This window comes from Martes martes (genome assembly GCF_963455335.1).
Source record: "Martes martes genome assembly, chromosome: 9".
Taxonomy (NCBI): Eukaryota; Metazoa; Chordata; class Mammalia; order Carnivora; family Mustelidae; genus Martes; species Martes martes.
In genome coordinates, this window is record NC_137896.1 from 114,938,384 (window position 1) to 114,959,081 (window position 20,698).

At 51.5% G+C, this 20,698-nt stretch overlaps 1 protein-coding gene across 1 annotated transcript in view; it reads left to right on the top strand.

Annotated features, from left to right (window-relative positions):
* Positions 1–20,698, top strand: part of CAPN13 (calpain 13) — a gene marked incomplete at its 3' end in the record, with an annotated part of 50,947 nt that overhangs the window by 20,330 nt on the left and 9,919 nt on the right. The window contains exons 5-13 of the mRNA XM_080813666.1: positions 840–1,011; positions 1,882–1,956; positions 5,870–5,955; positions 9,831–9,905; positions 11,132–11,277; positions 13,181–13,320; positions 17,042–17,053; positions 19,226–19,425; positions 20,453–20,489. Coding sequence (XP_080669792.1) covers positions 840–1,011; positions 1,882–1,956; positions 5,870–5,955; positions 9,831–9,905; positions 11,132–11,277; positions 13,181–13,320; positions 17,042–17,053; positions 19,226–19,425; positions 20,453–20,489 — 943 coding nt within the window. The remainder of the gene's footprint in view (positions 1–839; positions 1,012–1,881; positions 1,957–5,869; positions 5,956–9,830; positions 9,906–11,131; positions 11,278–13,180; positions 13,321–17,041; positions 17,054–19,225; positions 19,426–20,452; positions 20,490–20,698) is intronic.

A 20,698-nucleotide genomic window follows, 5' to 3' on the forward strand; every position in this document is an offset into this window, starting at 1 on the left:
GAGCGGTTTGGCTCTTGAATCTGGGATCTCTCGGCCTCCCTAGTGAGTGACTGGGGCTGCTCAGGTTTGGGGGAGAATGGAGAGGAGGGGAGATGGGGCAACAAGCCCGGGCAGGAGCAGAAACCCCACGCAGGAGTGGGAAGAGGTGCGGTAGAGGACACGTATGAGGTTCCACGTGGCTTGCTTGGACGATGTGTTAGGTAAGACTTGTCCTCACCTTTGTTACCTTCAGTACAGTCGACTGGCCTCCCTGACGGTCCTGGGGTGAGGGGGTTAGTTCTGAGAGTGGGAGATCTGGACCACGCTTTGCACTGCAGGAGAATGGAGGCTGCTTGGGCCACAGCGGGCACCAGGCTGTTGGCTGAGCTCCTGGAGGGGAGGTCTCGCCCACCTTTGAACACTCCACGCCTAGCACGGTACCCCTCACACAGCAAGGACTTGTCACTATTGTTAAGCAGAACAGGAAACAGTGGATATTCATCATCCTAATATCCGATGTCTATTAAGGGCTTGCCACGTGCCAGGGAAGTAATTTGTCCAAGGTCAGGCAGCTAAACACATGGAGAGGTTGGGATTCGACCTCTGGCCTGAAGCTCCAGCACCTGCACTCCTAACCCCTGCACGATACTGCTGCTCGTGGGGCTGCCCAGCCCCGGGAGACCAGGGGAAGGACAGCAGCAGAATCTTCATCCAGGCAAATAGATGGCAGGTGGCCATGGTCCGGGGCTAGACTGGGCAGTCCTTCACCGGGCGATACGCAGAGGTCAGGTGTGCAAGCTCCCTTCCTGGAGCGTCTCACCAAAGGCCTTAGAGGGGCTGATGTGACTTCCCTCTTCTAGGTTCCATGGGTCCTATGCCAACCTGCACTACGGCTTCCTTCCTGACGCCCTGGTGGACCTCACGGGAGGTGTGGTCACTAACATCGACCTGCACTTTCCTTCTGACCTGGTGATGATGGTGAAGTCCGCGGCCAAGGCAGGCTCCCTGATTACCTGTGCCACCCCGGCCGAGGTGAACTGACTCGACTCCTCGCCCAGGTTTATCTTACCACCAGCCAGTTCAGCTAGTAAGGGGCATGGCCAAGCGGGCGCCGTGGGGCTCTGGCCCTGTGCCTGATGTCATCCTCACAGCAGCCCTCCCTCTGAGACAGGGGCTGCAGAATTCACTTGCAGAAGAGGAGCTGGGCTCAGAGAGGCTGAGGAAAACTCTCAGCCTCACACAGCCAGTAAGTGGCTGAGCTGGGTTCGAATGCTTATGGCCTGACCCTGAGGCCTTTGCCTAGCACAGTCGTGTGACCAGGCATAATGGGGTCCGGAGGGACTGGGCAGCCCTTTGATTCTCACTGGCTCCAAGGGCAACATCCCAAGGTCAGTATGTCCTATTATGAAAAGCTTGGACGACCCTCCAAATTATTTTGGAGTCTATTCTGAGACAGCCAGCTCCCTATCCATGAGAATATTTCCTGCGCTCTCTAAACACGTGGGCTTTGGGTCACACCCCGCAATCTGAAACACCCCCCAAAAACTAGCATGCACTTTAGTGGCTCACAGCGTAGGGGTGCTGGGTGTTCCGGGCTCCTACAAGACACCCAGCCAACGTGTTTTGTGCTGCGTGTCATTGAGGACAAGGGGCTGGAGGAGGAAGCAGTCCATGTTGGCCTCGGGACTCTGGGGTTCTGTCAGTAACGGGGTAGTCTCCGGAAATATGACACGCCTGGGGCCTTAACCACTCGGCAGCCTGCAAACTCCGTCCCTGTAGAAAAGACTTCCAGGAGCCTATGCCTTTCCAGTGCCACAGTTTAGCTGCTGATTGAACTGTGCTTCTCTGTTCCTTGAGGAACCTGTGAATGTGTAATGCTTGGTCTGCTTTCCTCCTCTGAAGCCGACAGGTGTGGCCAGGAGCCTGAAGAATGGCCTGGTGAGTCAGCACGCGTACACCGTGACTGGAGCCGAGCGGGTAAGTCTCCCATGGGGAGTGTCTGGCTTTCTTATTCCTCAAAACAGGAGTCAGCACCCCATGCCCTCAGCAAGCCCCCACCCAGCCTCATTCCTTCCACTCATCCAGAAATTCTGGTGCCCAGCATCTTCCTCCCCCAGGGACCCACCAGAGCTCTTGCGGTCCTTGTGCTGATCGCAGACGGGCTGAGTGTCCCGCTAGACTGTGGGGTTAGCCCAAAAAGGAAGAAGAAAGAACCACCCAGGCGATGAGGGCAAGCCCTGGAAGGGTTTTGTTGGTTATGTACCAGCTAAACTACTACCACGGAGGCCCTCCAAAAAACAGGGTCTTAAATAAGATAAAAGTTCATTCCTATCTCAGGGAAGCAGGTAAACCCAGAGCTGATAGCTGATAGGTGACTCCGCCATCGGCAACGTGGGTTCTCCCTGTGAGCCCAGGGCAGCTGCTCCGAGGACCACCATCTTCCATCCAGGGAAAGCAAAAGAAGCCAGGGGATGCTTATCTATTCATATAGAAGGCACCCATCAGAAAACACACACACCATGTCCTCTGAGGCCCAAGGGAGTCTGGGAAACATCCTGTCTAGACTTTATTCCCATGGCAAAGGGGAGGACCCCTGTTGGAGGACAGTGTTCCCCCTCGAGGCAGGCATGGACCTGGGATAGACAAAAGCGTATGTGATTACTGTGTGCAGTGTCATTTGGTCCTGAAAACATGACTGACGTCCAGCCTCCTCCTTTCCTAAGTGAGAAGCCGAAGCCTGAGAGGGGAAGGTCAGGGTCAACCCAGCTACTTGAAACCGCTGGGCCTGGACACCAGCTGTGTGGTAACTGTGCTTTCTGGCCTTGAGACAATATCCCACACACGTTCCCCGTCTCTATTTCCCACCACTCTTGAGGCCTAATCGTGTCCTTGAGCCCTGAGAGGCCATCCCAAGCTCCAGGGTACACTTTCCACAGGTGTTTATGACCACAGAACGCCGAGCATCAGGCACTGTTTCTGGCATGGGTTCTCATCGTTTCCTTCCTTCTCTCTGTATCAGTCTGTCTCCCGTCCCCAGGCCACTTGCTCTGTTGTTTTGTGTCTTGGTGAGTTTTCCACAAAATAGAGACACTATCTTCTGCCTCCTGTTTTTCTCCTTAAGGAAATGCATCACAAAATGCTTTCCTCTGCACAGTACCTGGGAGACAGTAGGCACCTAATAAATGTTCGTGGGATTATGGATGAGCGCACTTGCATGAGTGGGTAAACGTATCCCTCTGTGGCCTGTGAAGATGACGTCACTGAACCTCTGCGTCCATCACAGAATGGATGGGAGGCGCTCAGAACACATTTCCCGTGAGCAAGGAAGAGGTCACCCTGATTAAGCAGGGAAGACCAGTCACAGTGGCCCCAGATTCTCCTCCTCCAAATGCTCCCAAGCCTGTCTTAGAATTCTCCATGGGGGCAGCCAGTGCCATCGTCGCACCAGGCCACACAGGGACATGCTGCTTCCCACGACTCCCGTCCCAGATGTGCAAAGTCCAGGCTAGGGATGACAGATTGGTTTCCTTGTGTGTCAGCCTTGATCCATTGACAATGCTGCTTGGATGACTGTGTCGACGAGACTCTGGCACTGCTTCCAAATTTGGGGAAAGAGCTGTGATCGACACGTGATCTGTGCTGGAACAAAGGAGCCATGGCACGGGTGTGATGTCTCTGCCCTTCCTGGGAAAGGCCCTTTATATAATGAGACAGCCCTTGGTTTTAATCTGCCATGAGCCCTGAAACCACTTCTCCTAGGACTGATCATTCACAACCTGTGGGACTAGCGTTTAAGGGAATACATCAGAGGAAATAATCATCCTGAACTAGATAACCTGCATCAACTCTTCCCTGGGGGGACCCTTTCTGAGAGCGTGGCCAGGGCCAGGGGTACAGTGAGGGGCCAGGAGAGGTGAAGCAAGAGTGAGTTCTCAGAGGTAGTCATGACCTTGGCCTTGAGTGTGACCCCTGAACCTCTCCGCCAAGGTCCAGGAACTCGAATTGGTTGAAGATTTCTCCTCCAAAACGAGGAGGTCACAACTGACCTCAAGTGCTAAGATTAAACCAGCCCATAAACGCAGTGTGTTTCTTAATCTGCTCATCCTCCTCTGGGCAGGACACAGACAGGAAGATAAATGAAATTGGCATATTTTATTACGCACCTAGCTCGGGCGGTGACTCCCCTGGGCAAGGGGGTAAGTGTTTATCTGCATGCTTCATTGAGCCCCGCTTTCAGCTCCTTCACTTGCTGGCTGTTCTTCTCCCCTATGCCCATCCTGGCCCCGACTATGGTGGGCACTGAGGGTGGCTCATTAAGCTTTTTGGGCCACCGGGCAACCATTTCTCACATCCCTGCTCCGTGGGCTCCACCGGGCACTGACAGTTAATAAATACACTGAGTGCGAGACCTGGAGTGCCTGGGGGTGGGGAACCCCGGTCTGTGCCAGGAGCCCCCCCGCCCAATCCCATGCAGCTTTAAAAGCCAAAGCACCTTCCCTATAGGGCCAGCCAGAGGGAAGTGGATGGAAGAGAACCTTACCCAAGCCAAGTTCTCTGGGCCCGTCTGACCGCGTTGTTCCTACATGGTATTGCCCTACTGGTGATGACATGGGCCTTGGCCTGGTGGCACAGGGGTCAGATGCAGAGGTCAGGGTTGTGGCCACACCCGAGAGTGGTCTGGGCCCTGGAGCAGCTATAACCTTTATCTGCTCCCATCTCCAAATTCAGAGCCTGGCATAGGATGAGAACTCTTCTTCTGCACTTACACTGTGGCCTTGGGAAGGTTGCTTAACCTCTCTGGTGCTCAGTTTCCTCCTGTGCAAGACAGGGGTTCTATAAATATCCACTGGCAGTTTGAAGGACAGAAGGCGCTCCGGCGACGCTGGGCTCCGAGCCCCACCTGCATATGTGGGGTTCTCCTTCACGTGGTGAGACTGCCCTCGGGGTTGTCTCTGCTGCCTCTGGTCTGGAACCACAGAGCCAGTGGGTCCCTTCCCTGGCCCCTGCAAGGACTTGGCCTCCACAGATGACCTCAGCACCCATCAGCGTCCAGCCGCAATACACAACCACACTTTAATTCCTCTCACCAGGCTGAGGGCTCCTGGATCTGGGAATGTGGGTTCAAATGGTTGAGTTCGTTTTGTTGTAACTTATCAACGGTCCTGGACTCTGGCCTCCGTGGTCTGAAGGAGCCAGCCTCCAGATCAGGGGACTAGTGCTGATGGTGCCTGGGGAAGGAAGGAAAGTTCAGGTCATCAAGGTGCCTGCCTGCCGAGAGTGGCAGGGTGACAGGGGCCTGGGGCAGTGCCAGGGTGCAGGTGTGGGAGGGCTAACCTGGACTGTCTTGACCCCAGCCTGTCCCACTCTTGCTTGAATCAGCCTCCTCCATATCCTCACTCAGGACCTACGCGGTGGGAGACCCCGACACAGCTCCCAGTGCGCCGTGGGCAGGAGAGCAGCTGCATCTGTGGAACAGAGATGCTGGTTGGGGGGGGGGGGTCGGGAGCGGGAAACAAAGCCTGCAGGAGGTTGGGGACCCATCAAGATCTCCCCTCTGCAGCCCGCAGCAACGTCCTGTGCTGTGTATCTGCTATTACATCTCAGCCCACCCACGTTCCGGGAGGTCTCGTCCGGAATGATGAAGCTGTGTCTGCCCTTCGAGGTGCTGAGCAGAAGGAGGGGCTGTTTTCTCCTCCCTCATTCCAACTCCGTGCAGGCAGCACAGAGACATTGATTTTTTTTTTTCCTTTCAATTTTTTTTCTGGCTGCAGCCAAATGAGGTCAGAAGTTAAATTAGTCCTTGGAGGTAAAAAGCAGCTGCATTCATATCCCCTCTTTCTGCTGACTTTTGCTGGAGAGCACTGACAGGTTCTTTTTCTGTTCTTTGCAGATTCAGTCCTGGAGGAGCTGGGAAGACCTTATCCGCCTGTGGAACCCCTGGGGCCACACTGAGTGGAGAGGACGCTGGAGTGATAGGTATGGCTTCCGAAAACCTCTCTCCAGCCTTCCCGAGGGCCTGGTGTGCCAAGAGCCCCTGCCCCAGGAGGGCAGCCTCTGTCTCACCTGCTGCGGATCTCGCTGTCCATTTCATACCTATGTGTGGCTGTCAGTCCACCTCCCATTCCCATGATGCCATTCACCAGGCATCTATTAGACCCCTACTGTGGGCTCCCTGCACTAAGTATACTGTGTTAGGGGTGCTGTGGGATATGTACAGATGATGAGACCTGGTGTCTAGCCCCCAGAAGGTTACAGTTTAACCACTGTGAACCTACTTACCCAGAATTACTTGTTTTTTTAAAGGGTTGGGGAAGGAGTAGGACATATGTTAAGTCCTACTTGGCAGAGAGCAATGGAGAGAAGGAGCCTCATCCCATAAGGGATCCCATGGGATTTTTATCCTGATGACATCATCAGGAAAAGACTTCATTCTCGGGGGAGCTGGGGAACTGAGGCAAAGTTCTGGCCACCTAAGTTGTCCGTCCTCCCTAGTGATCTGGACTCTGATGTATAACCAGTATCTGGACTCACACCTTTCTCATGTAGGAGGAGTGAACAGAGCTGAGTGAGTGTCAGAGGCCCCTTGGCCATGTGCCACATGGCTGCGCTCTGCCCCAGCTGGCCAGTGGGAACACAGCTGTGTGGTCAGTGGTTCCCTGGAGGCAGGCTAACATTTCCCAGCTGCCAAGAAGACTGATCCCTGGTCCCCATCCTTTGCTAAGAATGAGATGGCTGTCCCTAGAGGGCCAGCTGGGGACAGGTTACCTGCTCCTCGGGCAGCCAGCAGGGCAGGTGGAGGCAGTGGTAGAAAGAGAGTAAGACTTGAAAAGAAATGCCGAGCATTCAGACAGGTGAGCGGCACCCAACAGCAGTGAAAGTCAATACAGGGAGAAGCGAGTTCCGGAAGACAAATGCAGAGTTGGCCAGCGTCCCTGCCCTACTTCCAGGCTGCCCAGAAGCCGACCTGTTGCCACAAGTCAGGCTATGGCAGGGCCCACTCTGATCATCTTTGAGCCCCAACAGCTGGCGTGTGCCTGCTCAACGGTGACACTCGTCACATGGAACATGAACATACATTGAGGTGGGGGTAGAAAGGGGGAGTAGGCGGAAGGGGGGGCAAGCAACATGAATTCATAGAATGAACCTGGTGGGACCTCAGATGTCCCCTGGAGAACAGAGCAGCTGAACGCCTCCCCAGAAGGGGAATGAAATTACAACACCATGAACCATGAACAGTGTTGCTTTTTTTTTTTTTTTAAAGATTTTATTTATTTATTTGACAGAGAGAGAGATCACAAGTAGGCAGAGAGGCAGGCAGAGAGAGAGGGGGAAGCAGGCTCCCCGCTGAGCAGAGAGCCCGATGCGGGACTCGATCCCAGGACCCTGAGATCATGACCTGAGCCGAAGGCAGAGGCTTTAACCCACTGAGCAATCAGGCGCCCCAGTGTTGCCTTTTCACTCACTGTTCCCCCTCCTCCTTTTATCTTGCCTCTACGCCTCCTTCCTTCCTTTGCCTCTTCCAAAGCAAACCTTAGCAACTTCTGGCCTTTGCCAGTTCTCTTTCTCAGTCACCACCCCAAACTGCCGGTATGGCCCAGTGGGCGATGAGATTAACAGAATCCCTGACTCAGGGCTGGCTGCTGGGGTTGGGACCAGAATGGCGAATGTCAATGACACGTTTGCCTGGGGCGGGAGATGAGGCAACAGATTCAACCTCGCCTCCTGTGTTAAATATCTCGTGACTGGTGAAGGCAGCAGGGCACCAGGCATTAGGGAAGAGTTTCCCGTGGGCTGACATGTTCAGGGCAAGCTTCATAGGTAGAGTCGAACTTGAGTTCAAGCAGGAAAAAGAAAAGTATCACCAGGTGGTCAGGGATGTGCAGACCACTGTGCTGAGCCAGGAAGGCTTATGGTGTGTTCAGGGCCAACAGAGGAACCCAGGAGAGAAGTGCTGGGAGCTGGGACCAGTGAGCCCAATGGCAGCTTGGGAAGTTGGGTTTCCACCCCATGGGCATGGGATTTCTGAAGGCCCTTCAAGAGGGCGAGACCCACGCAGAGCAGGGAATGGGGAGGCGGGCCAGGCCGTGCTAGCTCTGAGGGTCACATACCTGGCTGTGCTTGGGTTCACCAGGTCCCCCCAGAAGCGGAGCCATTAGAAAGTGACAGGTGATCAGATGATCACCGTCTCCCTGCTTTCCAAGGAATGGAGAGGGATGGAGAGAGCCGGGTGGTCTAATCTCAGCCACAATTGAAATTTCAGACGCACACACTTAAAGGCAAACTTGCATGAATCAATGGCATATTGATTTACACTACATTTATTTTCCCTTACACACTGCAGAAAATGTAATTATCACTTAATTATAAAATTGCCATTTTACAATAACACATCCGACTGGCTCAGCCTACGGCCCAAAGCGTGGGTGGTGGTCCCTTCCTTGCTCTCCCTGCACAGAGCTAACCCAGGTCCTCCAAGAAAGATGCAAACCACTCCTAGAGAGAGATCAGTGACACATTGTGCTTCCGGGGGCTGTTGCTTATGAGCCTGTCTCTGCTATGGGGAGCAGGTTGAAGAAGGGACAGCTAAAAAAAAAAAAAAAAAAAAGAAGGGACAGCTGCTCGCTTCTGCCTGTGAGGGCCTCCTCCTCTACCACACACCCTAGGCCTAGCTTCTGGAATACATTACCCTAGTGAACTGGGCAACTTTACTCATTAGGCACGCTGAGAACTATCGCATGTCTGAAGTGTCTAGGCAGTGGGTTCACTCCTGTGATGACGTAATGGTGAGAACGCGTCACTGGGCTCGTGGAGCTCAGAGTCCAGGGAGGGATGGCAAGAAATAAAGAGGCACCAGAAACACGGGGTACCAAGTGCTGAGGCAGGAGTGGTATGGCTGCCATGTGCGTCCTGAGGAAGGGCAAGGACTCCCAAGGTGGTTTGGGAGTACCCCGGGGGGACAAGCGGGGTTTCCAACAGCGATGGCTTTTAGGAGGAAAGCTGAGTAACACCCGCAGGTTACAGGGCTGAAAGGAGGAAGAACATCCCAGGCAGAGGGAGCCTCACCGCGAAGGCCAGGGCAGACCAGGACAGGTATTTCCAAGGAGATGACGACGTTCACGTTCTGAGGGCAGAGTTTCAGTGTGGGGTGTGTGGGGAAGTGCGGAGCTGCTCAGGGAAAGCTGGAGAGGGAGGCAGAGGCCAAGGTTGTGTTTCGGGAGCTTGAACTTCATCCTGAGAGGACAAGGGAACCCCTGCTGTGTTTTAAGCGGGGAGATGTCAGAATCTGATTTCTGTTCTAGAAAGATCTTTTGGATGGCCATGTGGAGAGCAGATACGGAAATGGGCAGGACTGCATGTTGGGAGACTAGTGAGAAGTTCAAAAAGGGGATGAGGGTTCACGAACCAGGAGAGTAGCAGGAGGGATGGAAGGAAGCCGGTGGTTTTGAGAGGGGTTTCAGAGGTGGAATTGTAAATCACCATGACTTGGCGTTTGCTTGCCTGTGGCGGGTTGAAGGGAGGAGCGGCTTCTCGCAGTCCCACTCTGGCACTGGGAGAAGGCAGAGGGCAGTTTGGGATAGGCTGGTTTCCAGGTCACTACGGGCTCTGGTGGAGACGTGGCTTAGCCCATAGCATGTATCCATCTAACTAACACTCAGGAAAGAGAATCTGACCGGAGACCATTTGGAAGCCACCAGCATACAGACAATGACAGATTCTGTTACTAGGTAGAATGACACCCTCCACCCGCACCCCGAGAACTTGTGGAGGACAAGCCTCCTGCTGGGGTACGTTTTGCAGAGATGCAGTCCTTCGGGAGCTCTCAACCCTGTGGTCTGTGTCTCCACGTTCAGGTCCCCGGAATGGCAGAAAATCCCTGACCAACAAAGAAGACGGCTGTATGAGAATAAGGAAGATGGCGAGTTTTGGTATTTTTCTTTTAAAACTACATTTTAAAGCTTTACCTATTGCCCACACCCTCAATCCCTACCCCTTTTCCTAAACCTTGGTGGGACTAGGGATTAGCTTTGCAGAGACCTAGGTAGAAGGAGACTATTTCTTTTTTTCCACCAAGACACACAAGCATTGGATGGGAAATTATTTGTGTGCTTTCTCTCTGTGTGAAAGGGATTTCATTTCTGAAATACTGGAACTTCCAGGAAATGTTAATGGTAAAGGGAATATTGGCCCCCAAGCTTTGAAATCAATAGTTTCCTGGAAATCAATAGTTTCCTGATTATCACATCTGTGTGTTAGGACCCACAGTGTCCCCCTGGAGCTCCACAGTCTTCCAAAAGAGCAATTCGGTCTTAATCTCCCAGCCCTGACTCTAGAGCTCTGGGTGAGACATCTGTGTCCTCGCCCAGCAGCTATAGAGGACCAGATTTTTTAAAAAACACATTCTCAGCCATGTGCTCACATCTTAAAGGATAATAAGGACATTTCCCTGAGAGGTTACACTGTTTACTTAGTAACATATTCAAATGGATTTAGCATGTGTGAAAAGGAGACTGGGTCTACAGAATCAAGAAGCAGAGAGACAAATGTAAATTAGAAAAGAAAAATATTGCCAATATCTCTACTTTGGTCACAGTAGAAGGGGGGATTTTATTTTTTTTTTCCTATTTTTTGCCCTTTTTTAAAATTTAAATTCAATTGGCCAATAAAGCACATCACTAGTTTCAGGTGTAGTGCCCGACAACTTGTCAGTTGTGGATAACGGGATGGGCACTGGGTGCCAATACAAGGTGGGATTTTAGATGTTGAGACCATTTTATTCTGATAAGGATCTCAACAATGAATTTGGTGGTGGGTCTGAGGAAACAGTAGTTTTCCTGGCACCACATGGGACGCAGAGCAGAGAGAGACAACAGCCGTCCTTCACAGCCATGAGAGGGATTTGCAGAACCCAGAATTTTATTCACCCAGAATTTTATTCAGAATTTTATTCAGTCAGAACATTTAAAATGTTCTCCCGCAGGAGGGAGAAGTATCCTTGACAGTGCGTGAGGCGAACTGAGGCTCTGGTCTTTGGGTAGGATAGGGGTCAGTCCACAAATACTGGAACTGACAGACAAAGGTGGACTGGAGAGAAGGGCACCTCCACCCTAGGGACAAAACCAGTAAAATGATGTTTATAATCTGCTTATAACAGGATGTCATGTCAAGATTTCCGAGACAACTTCTCCTGCCTGCATATATGTAACCAATTTCCAGTCAGTCTAAACCAAGGAAACGTGCCTCATGAAAGATGGTCCCAGATGATGTTCAAGAACAGTCCAACTCTTGGAAATACCACAGGTAGTTATGATGTCGGCAATTCTTCTGACAGATGGAAGCAGCCAGCCCTAGCCCTGCCCTGGCTTCAAGTCTCAGTGGCCTTTTTTGTTTGTTTGTTTAAGATTTATTTATTTATTTAGTTGACAGACAGAGATTACAAGTAGGCAGAGAGGCAGGCAGAGAGAGAGAGGAGGAAGCAGGCTCCCTGCTGAACAGAGAGCCTGATGCGGGACTCGATCCCAGGACCCTGGGATCATGACCTGAGCCGAAGGCAGAGGCTTTAACCCACTGAGCCACCCAGGCGCCCCATCAGTGGCCTTTGATTCTAGATCATCAGCCTGAACTTGAGAGAAATCTTCCAGTCTAAAGGGGCCGTAGTTGTTCTCCAAGGGAAACAGTTGCTGGTGGGCTGGGTGGGAGAATCTCACATGGGCCTCCCCTTCCCTGTCATGCTCTCCCACCGTCCTACTCACCTACCTCCCAGGAGGAGGACAGGCTCACTGCTCTTCAGTAATTACTCGGGACTGGGGAGCTATGGAAAGAACACTAGACAAAAGTCAGGGCTTGGGTTAAACCATCACTTTGCCCCATAAAGCACCATCCAGACATAAGAGAATGTTCCTGCCCCATGTTTGTGGGTGTATCCTGCCGCCGCACCCTGCGATCCTGGAGGTGGGCACCTCAGAGCCTGGACTTGGGTTCCCCTGAGATGAATTTTGTTGAGTGTGACCTTGGGAGGGTCACATGTTCTCCCCGCACCTCCTGCTCCCCATTTGCCACACAGATGAATGAACTAGCTCCCCGTGAACATGAACCTGAGTATCCTTACACATCCTCGTGAGGGGAAGCTATGCAAACAAGTTTGTCTGTGTGTGTGTGTGTGTGTGTGTGAGAGAGAGAGAGAGAGAGAGAGAGGACGCATGTGTTTGCACCTAGACATGACCATTCCCTCTCCTTGGCACCTGCCTGTTGAGAATGGCTTGCTTGAATGACCCCCAGGTGCCCCTCTCTTCAACTCCAGGATCTTCACCCTGCTGGTCAGAGAACCTAGGCACCAGGAGGCCATGGGTGGACTCTGAGGAACTTCCCAGTCACACTTGGGCAACTGACTGACCTTCCAGAGCTTCAGCTGACTTTGGGGCCAAAGTTCCCTTCCCTGGATATAGCACGTATCAATGAACTATGCAAAATGATACACTGGGGCTCTTCTTAGATATTCTTTGCATGGAAAAGAGGGAAGGGAGCCAGCAAGCAGATACCCACTGGGCACTGCTAGGTACCCTTGAATGCATCATCTTGTTCAACCCTCACAAGGAGGAGCCTCTGTGCTTCCCCATTCCCCTCTCAGAGCTTCCCAACCTGCGACCCTGCTGATGTGCATTCATTCCTCTCTATTTTGACTTGTCTTCATTCTTCCATGTATTTGAATCTACCTTAATTAGTCACCTTACTTCTGTCTCTTGCTCTGGCTCTGATGAGCACACCTGGGTAGTAGAGTACCGTGAGTGGCCATCCCTCTGCCTGTTTGTTTCTGTCTCCATTGGTGCTTGGGGATTAGCATTTCGGGATCTGATGGTTATCACCAATGCACAAGCTCATACATACCTGAGAATTCTGACATTCCACTTATGATAAAAATAGCCCTCAACTTTACAGTTAAGGAAATATTTTCACCAAGTGTGGAACATACTTCCCCTCCTTGCTGTTAAGAGGAGGAGACAGAGGCTCACAAAATGAAGAAGCTTGTGCAACAACTGGTAACTGTGGGGACTGGGACCCGAAGCCTTAGGTCTCCAAATCCAGAGTTCCTAACACAAGCCACAAGAGCTTTCTGAACCAGCATGGCCCTGGTCTAGCAATGGCCCTGGTCTAGGAGTCTTAAAGAAGCCAAACTGAGCTCCAATGACAGCTCTTTCTCATGCAGAAGGACTTCTGAGGGACACGCAGTACATCTTCTCTGTGCCAGAGGGCATGGAAAGCAACAATGCCTTCATGTCCATCAACGTCATCCTGCAAAATTTAAAGGCAAAAGACAAATTTCCACTAAGCCTCAAGGTGTTCAAGGTAAGGCGGCCTGCATCAGGGCTTACCTTTTCAGACAGTTGTGCATTCCTTGGGCAGAGAGAGCAGCTGACCAGTCTGGGAGATTTCACTGAACTACCTCAGAGATCAAACCCAAAGGGCCCTAGAGTTCACCTAGTTCAACTCTAAAATTAAAATTAAAATTAAAATTAAAATTAAAATTAAAATTAAAATCTAACAGGAGATCAGTCTTGACCAGGCTTATAGTGGGACACGCCTCCTTCCGGTGTCATTTAGCATTTCCTGGTATGCTGCAGGCTCAGATGCTTGTCAGCCAAAAAGTAGTCCAGTCCAAGACCAGCTGTTGTAACAATGCAGATTCCTGGGACCATCCCAAACCTTCTGAATCTGAACAGAATCTGCAAATCCACCTTGTAACAAGTTCCCTGGGTGCTGTTTATGTGCAGGAAAGTTTGATAGTCATTGACTAAACTTTGGGAGGAGTTTAAGCTAAAAAACGAATCCTGGCTATAAAACCAGGAGGCATGTTTTTCTCTTTCAGTCATAGCTTGGTGGTTGGCTTGCAAGCATCTGCTTGGCCATTCATCCATGGTCAGGTTTTCCTCCCCGCCTGGCCTCCCCTCCCCTCATGGCACTCCCAACAAACTTCGCAGTTCCTGGGGGACCATCCTTCCACCCACAAGTCTTCACACACACCCCTGTGAGGAGGTCATCAGGGAGTTCGTTTTTTAAAATACTACTTAAAAGTGTTGTAAAAGAAAATCTGATACCTCTGCTCCCACCTCCTTTACCAGCTAATTTAATGCAACCCAGAGATAAAGTAAATGGTTCTTAAATCATATAGTCCGCACCCTCTCTGGACTAAGGTAACTAAGATCCCAAAACCATCAAATTCTGGGGTTCCCTGTCTTTATGGTGGGACTGAAGGAACTGAGGCTTAGCAAGTAGAGGGACAAGGTCTCAGTTAATGGCAGAGCTGGGGATTGGGCACCAGCTGCCCCCAAGCCTTCAGTCAAACATAGCCATCACCTCTGTGGCTGGGGCTCTGAATTTAGCATCTCTGGGAATAATCTCCACTCCTGTTCACTGAGCTGACGGCAACAGTCAGAACCCCAGGTCAGCCCATGTGTGCCAGGCAAGGCTCCTAGGTGCTCTGCTCATGCTGGAGCAGTCTTGAGTCCCGGCTGTAGTTCACGCCAGTGAGAAGACTTCACAGTGATACCGTGTTTCAGAGTTTGAAGTGTGTTCACATTCATTGCCTCAAAAACCATTTTTATAGATGTGGAAGTCAAAGCTGAGAGAGTGTAAGCGACCCACCCAAGGTACAGTGAGGAGGTGATGGGGAAGTACTTGATACCAGAACTCCTGGTCCCAGGTTCCAGCCTCTCAGTGGGGCTTAGACGCTTGCTTTCCTCATGATGCTCACAGCTTGAAGGAAAACAATGATTCCAGCTCTCAAAGGAGGAGAGCTCTTTGGGTTCTGTTCTAACCATGTTTCTACTTCCCAGTTTTGTGAAATGAATGGGAAAGAAATGGTTGGGGTTTGGCACAGTACTTCTGAGGTGTCTAAAACCTCCTGAGGCCACCAAAGAACATTGAAAGATGCAGCAGTGGACGGTTGTCATTGTCCTCACCACCAGGCACCTAAACACTCTTCCACTTGGTGGAAGGCAGGACCTCTTTTCCCACCACAGCAACCAAAGAGACCAAATATTTTCTCTCCCCAGACCCTGGATGCAAAGGGGTAGATGTGTGAGCCAGGGTTGTCCAGTTAGGTGCTCCTCTCATGCCCACCTCCTCCATCCCCAGAATCTTGGTCATTCTGGGTTTGGACTCTTGAGGTGGGACCAGCCAAAGGATTATCCACAGCAAATCTTGGGGCCCAGCAGCATCCATGCAGGGAGATCCTGGGCGTAGCTCTCCACCCTGCTTCCCACCCACTTTCCCAGCTGCGTTCTCTAGACTTCTCATGAATAACTTTTGCTCATCCCACCCTGGTTGGTTTCCTTTGCTTCCAGCCAAGAATCCCAAGTGATTCAGGTGCATTCTGAAAGGACTCTCATTCTTAGAGTCTCCTAACTCACCTCTGAGAAGAACAAAAGAAAGGGGAAGGGGAGGAATTGAGCCATCTGGTCTACCCAGCCAGGACTGACTAGTTCTCTCTCTCATAATGAAGGAGTAGCAGGAGAGGGTAGTCCGGCTGCTCTCTCCTGATGAGGACCACTGCCCTCTTCTGATGAGAGACAGAAGCCCAGAGAGGGAAAGAGGGCTGCCTCAGTGCACAGCTAGGGATGCTGGTCCCATTGCCATCTATGAGTCTGGTGCCCCAGAGCTGGGCATCACAACAGACTTGTGTTAACTGATTTTCCTGAAATCTTTAGAGTTCAGGAACCTGGCCCAATTGTAATCCTACCTATTTTTAAATGCTGCCAAGCCCATTTGTCTACTCTTCAGCCTGAGATGCGTTTCTCAGCTGTGCTCTTTGCTAAAAAGGCACTCAGACCTGTGGTCTCCTCAGGCTCCCTGCAGGTCCCAGTGGAGCTTTCAGGATCCTGATTGAGTTAAACACAAAAGAACTGTCCAGGCTATAGCAACTCAAGAGACACTTGGGTTTCTTTCACAGTTTAGCTGAGAAACATACTCTGTGCATGCCAGCCGCCAGACTCTCAGAAGTCTGCGGGCTCTGCTGGTGTTTGTGGGTACGTGCTGCTTGTATGACCGCTACGTACAGTGCTCTGGTCCTGGGTGGTCCCGTGACTCCCAACTCCTACGTGAGCACCGTTCTCCTTCCATCATAACAAACATGGGTGGTGAACCAATAGGTGGGGAAAAAGGACAAGGGTGGACAAGCCACTTCAACTTCACCCCAAACCTCCCCCCTCCAAGGCTGGAAATTTCCACCTCCCTTCCGGCTCACTCTCAGTCTCCAGAGAAGTCTGCCTGGGCAAATCAAGTGGTCTGTGCGCATGGTTGTGGGGGACTGGGGGGTAGGATCAGTAAGGGAAAAGCACTGAAACCCACACCAACAGTGGATGGCAGTGTTGGGCGGTGGATCTTAGTCACCAAGGAAGCAAAGCAGTTTGCTTTCTTCCCACCTCCGCTCCTTACACTCCTGGGAATGTTTCCACATCCATAAAACAGGGTCCCGGGGTCTGCTTTCAGGGTTACAGGGAAGCACCTTACGCATGGCAAGGTGGCTTAAAAATGGGCCTGCATCTCAGTATTTCCTTCTGCCACACGGAAAGACAGAATGTAGGTATTTCCCTACTCAGACACACACATACATTCCCTACCAACACCGGGAGGCCTAGAACAAATTCCCGCCATGTTTTACAGGGGCGTGGTGGAATAAAAGAAGTTTCCTCGCACTGGAGCTCCTGACGCTGGGAAACTGACATCTGATCCCGTGTCTGTCTTACCCCCACCCTATCGACATCTCACTCTCCCCTTGATTTTATCACCGTTGCTGTAAAGAGTAACCACACGTGACTGAGCTGACAAAGGGAGATTCTCCCCCTCCATTGCCTTCCCCCTTGAGCTCCCTACAGCCTACAACAGGTTAGGTGTTCTCTTCGCAACTCTGCACCAGGAATGAGTAATGCTCCCATTCCGTGGGGTGTGCAGGGAACAGGCTGACCGTAGGAAGAAGGAACGCAGGGCCCGGAGCCGGCCTGCTGCGATCTGCTTACCTTTGTGTTTTGGTTTAGGTTCCTGAACCTGCCTTTCTTTTTCTTCCCTGCAGGTCGACCCCCAGGTATGACTCAGCGCCTTCTCTCGCCTGTGTTGCTGTGTGTTGGTAAACCTCACGCACCTTCCAACACCAGTATCTTCAGCACTTCTCTTGCTGTTCCGTGGCTGCAAATTTAGTCTTGGTCTGTCTGTAGCCGACACAGACTTAGAATCTCCAAACAGATCAACCGTGCGGGACATATTTTTGCTGTCCTGGTCGAAAGATTGGACCCCTCGAGCTGTTCTTTGGTTTGAAATCTAAGAGGGGCTGCAACCAAGAAACCATCCTCGAGAATTTGGCCTCTGATGGATAAGACCGATGCAGGCAGTTCTTTCCTCTTTAAGAAACAGAGCTAATGGCATCTTGGGGGGACATTAGCCTACTATTCTTTGTGAGCCCCCAAATCCACCACAGACAGGGTGAGCCCTCTGCAAATGTACCTGCAGGCCATAGCTAGCTTCTCTTACAACCAAATTGCCACCTCTCCTGAGCCGGTATTCTCAGCATTGGTACAGGGTGATTTAAGAGTAAGGATGGAGGACAGATGTAGTTCCAGGCACACAGACCAGTTAAATGGATGTGGGCTCTGCGGGGCTATGGCTGCCAGGTGAAGTGTGTGTGCCTGGGGACCAAGGATGTAGCCACAGCCAACACGTGTTATCCATAGCATGCTTCTGGTCCAGGGAAGCTCCTCTAGGCCTTTCCAGGGGTACCCCAACAAGTAGACAGAGGCCAGGACAGGGGTTCTCTAAGCAGGAATTCAGAAGCCCAGGAAGAAACTGGGTAGCGAGGCAGCCGCTGACACCAGTGGCCCTGCCACAGAGCTGGGTTCAGGATCTGATCTTTATTTCCAGCACCTGGGTCATGGGAGTAGAATTTCTGGAAGGGCTTCGAGGGAGGTACCCGGGTGGAAGGAACAAATCTCCAGAGCTAGAGAGAGGAGTAGAGATTTGACCCAGGAAAAGGCACAAGCCCCATCCCTAGAACTACAGGGTCAAGTCGGTGTGCAAATAGGCCTGCAGTAATTGGATGCTGGGTCTCTGTGCACTAGACCAAGAACCTCCCATCGTGCCACATACTCACACTTTTGCCTGCCACTGAGCAAGCCTGCTCTGGGGGATAGGGAGCCCGGACAAGGCTGCAGAAGTCCAATGGAGAGAGGAAGGCAGGAGAGCAGGGAAGCAGGGGAATTCTGGATTGTAGGAGGCCCACACTCTTCTGTACATAGTGCCTCCCCACGTGCACATGCGTGTGCTTACACACACACATACCCAGAGCCACAGGACAGTGCTGGCTTTCTGGAGAAGAATCATTCCCATCATTGCTTTTGCCAGAAGGGCTCACACAACTCAGACTCCAAACCTGCTGGGGCCATGGTTAGCATCAGCAAAATCACCTTGGAGGCTGCACCCAGCTCTTGCTGCCTACCTGGGGCAGTGACGGGTCTCCTGTCTCATCTTGTAGACCAGCCCTGCTCCCACCCCCTGAAAAGAAACTCCCCCTTTCTCCCTGTTGCTCCCCAAGGCAGAGCTCACAAATAATCATTTCACGCTGCGTAACCACTCTAAATGGAATCCCCGTGCTTGACTGTATTGGGGAAAATTTATTTAGTAAGGGGTTTTTATTATGTAATATGTATGTGACATCTGGTAATGGGAACTGCATTATATTTATTGTTTTGTCTCTAAGAAAATATTGAAAGAAAAGGAAAATGATCAGAGCTGGTTATTCTCCAATGAGAAGGAATTCCGGGGCTCTGCTGGGAAGACAAAATGGAGGGAATGAAGGAGTCCAACTCTGCAGAGCTACACAGTCCAAAGGGTCCTGTAGAAGGTTCAGGAGAGAAGGGATGTCAGGGGCTCCAAAAGTAATTCAGTTTTGCGAAAATTTCCTTGGTTTCCACGGAAGTCTTTATAAGCAGAGAGAGAAACCCCCAAACCCAGGATTCTGTGGGATTTAATGAGATAAAACCATGTACCGTATTTTTTTCTGCATTCATTGTGGTGTTAGCATCTATATTAAATACTAGTCTAAATTTTGTGGCATTCTGAAAATCCAGGTAAGCACCGTCTCCCTTTTCAGGGCCTGTAATGCAGTTTTGGTGAATGGAGAGGTCTGGAAGGTGGTGGGTCTCTCTTGGGGTCTGGGTCCACACAACCCATGGGGCTTTCTAACCATCTTCATGTTTTCCTCCAGTTCCAGCCGTACGAGAAGTTGCCACCCACCTTCTTTTCTAAATTCAGAAATGCTATCGAGGGCATAGTTTCCAAAACCAAGAGCAGCCTCACTAAGCGCTTCAGTCTGAGCCCTGGGACCTACGTGGTGGTTACTTCTGCCCACAGCGAAGCTGTTGAGTTTTTGCTCCGAATCTTCCTGAAAATGCCAGGTGGTGACAGGTACAGAAACTCTGGGCTTCTAAATGTTTGATTTCGCTTAATTTTATAAAAACCCGTGGCATCATCTTGGGAAGCAGGTACTATGTCAGCAGGAGACATGGCACGGGCCTTGTTTGCAAGAAGCTCACCACAAAGGGTGGTGAGAGAGTCTGACCCAACAAGGAGACCATGAACAGGATGGGGCCATTGCTCAGCCGAAATGCAGAGTCACACGGGAGGACAGAGGAGAGGGACCCATCTCGGGCAAGAGGGATTGAGGAACGCCTCTTGGAGACAATGGCATTTGAGCTAGTCCTTGATAGAAAATGTAGTCTGATGTTTAAAGAAAAAGGTAGTGCAGGTAGAAGAAAAAAAGCATGAGCAGAAGCAGGGACAGGGGTGAGCCCAGGGCCTGTTGGAGTATAGGCAACGTCAGCCACATGCACAGGAAAGTTGTCCGTGGCGGGCATGGCGGTTGTCTGAAATGTGACTGGAGCGGGGGCGGGATGCATCCAGGAGACAGTGAAATATGCGCCTGAAAGACAGAGTTCAGTGGTGAAGAGTCTTTAGTGCTAAGTCAGTGGTCAAGACTGGGGTCAGCAAGTACACGTCCTGCTGGGCACCTTAGCCCCTGTTGGGCATGAGGCAGGTATCACTGCAGTCACGGCCATCTTTCCAACTGAGCAGGGCTGGTGCCTCAGTCCAGTCTGCCAGATAGCCACAGCTCCACCGAAATTGGAACATAAGACCAAGCTTATCTGCCGTCTTGGCAGTGGAGGTCACTGTATGTGTGTATCCGGTTGTGCAAAGAACCGTTGGCTAAACGGTGTGCAGACCAGAGGAAGGCCGGTCAAAAGACTGGACACGCGGTGACGGTGCTGAGCTGTCTGCTGTCATGGCTGTCCCCTTCACATCCCTCTGTGCTGAGGGCCCTTCCCTCAGATCCTGGGTGTAAATGTCCAGTGCCACCCTCGGGTGTCCTCCACTGCAACCTTCCTTTACACAGTGAGTCATTCATCCTTGTCCCACTGTTTCCCTGCTCTTCTAGGAACCTGGACAGTCATTTCAACCTTACGGCACTAAAGGTAGGTATGTGAAGGTTTGACTGGCGGGCTTCATTGGCTGCATCCTAACCCCAAGAACTTCTGTCTCCTTCTTACCTCATTGACGGATGAAAATAGAGACACCATAATGAGCTAATGAGGCTCCAATGGGCAGGGCAGAGTGGGAAAGACCAAGCCTCCAAGGTCAAGCTGGAAACAGTCATCTTCCTTCCACAAATTTTGGTGTTCTC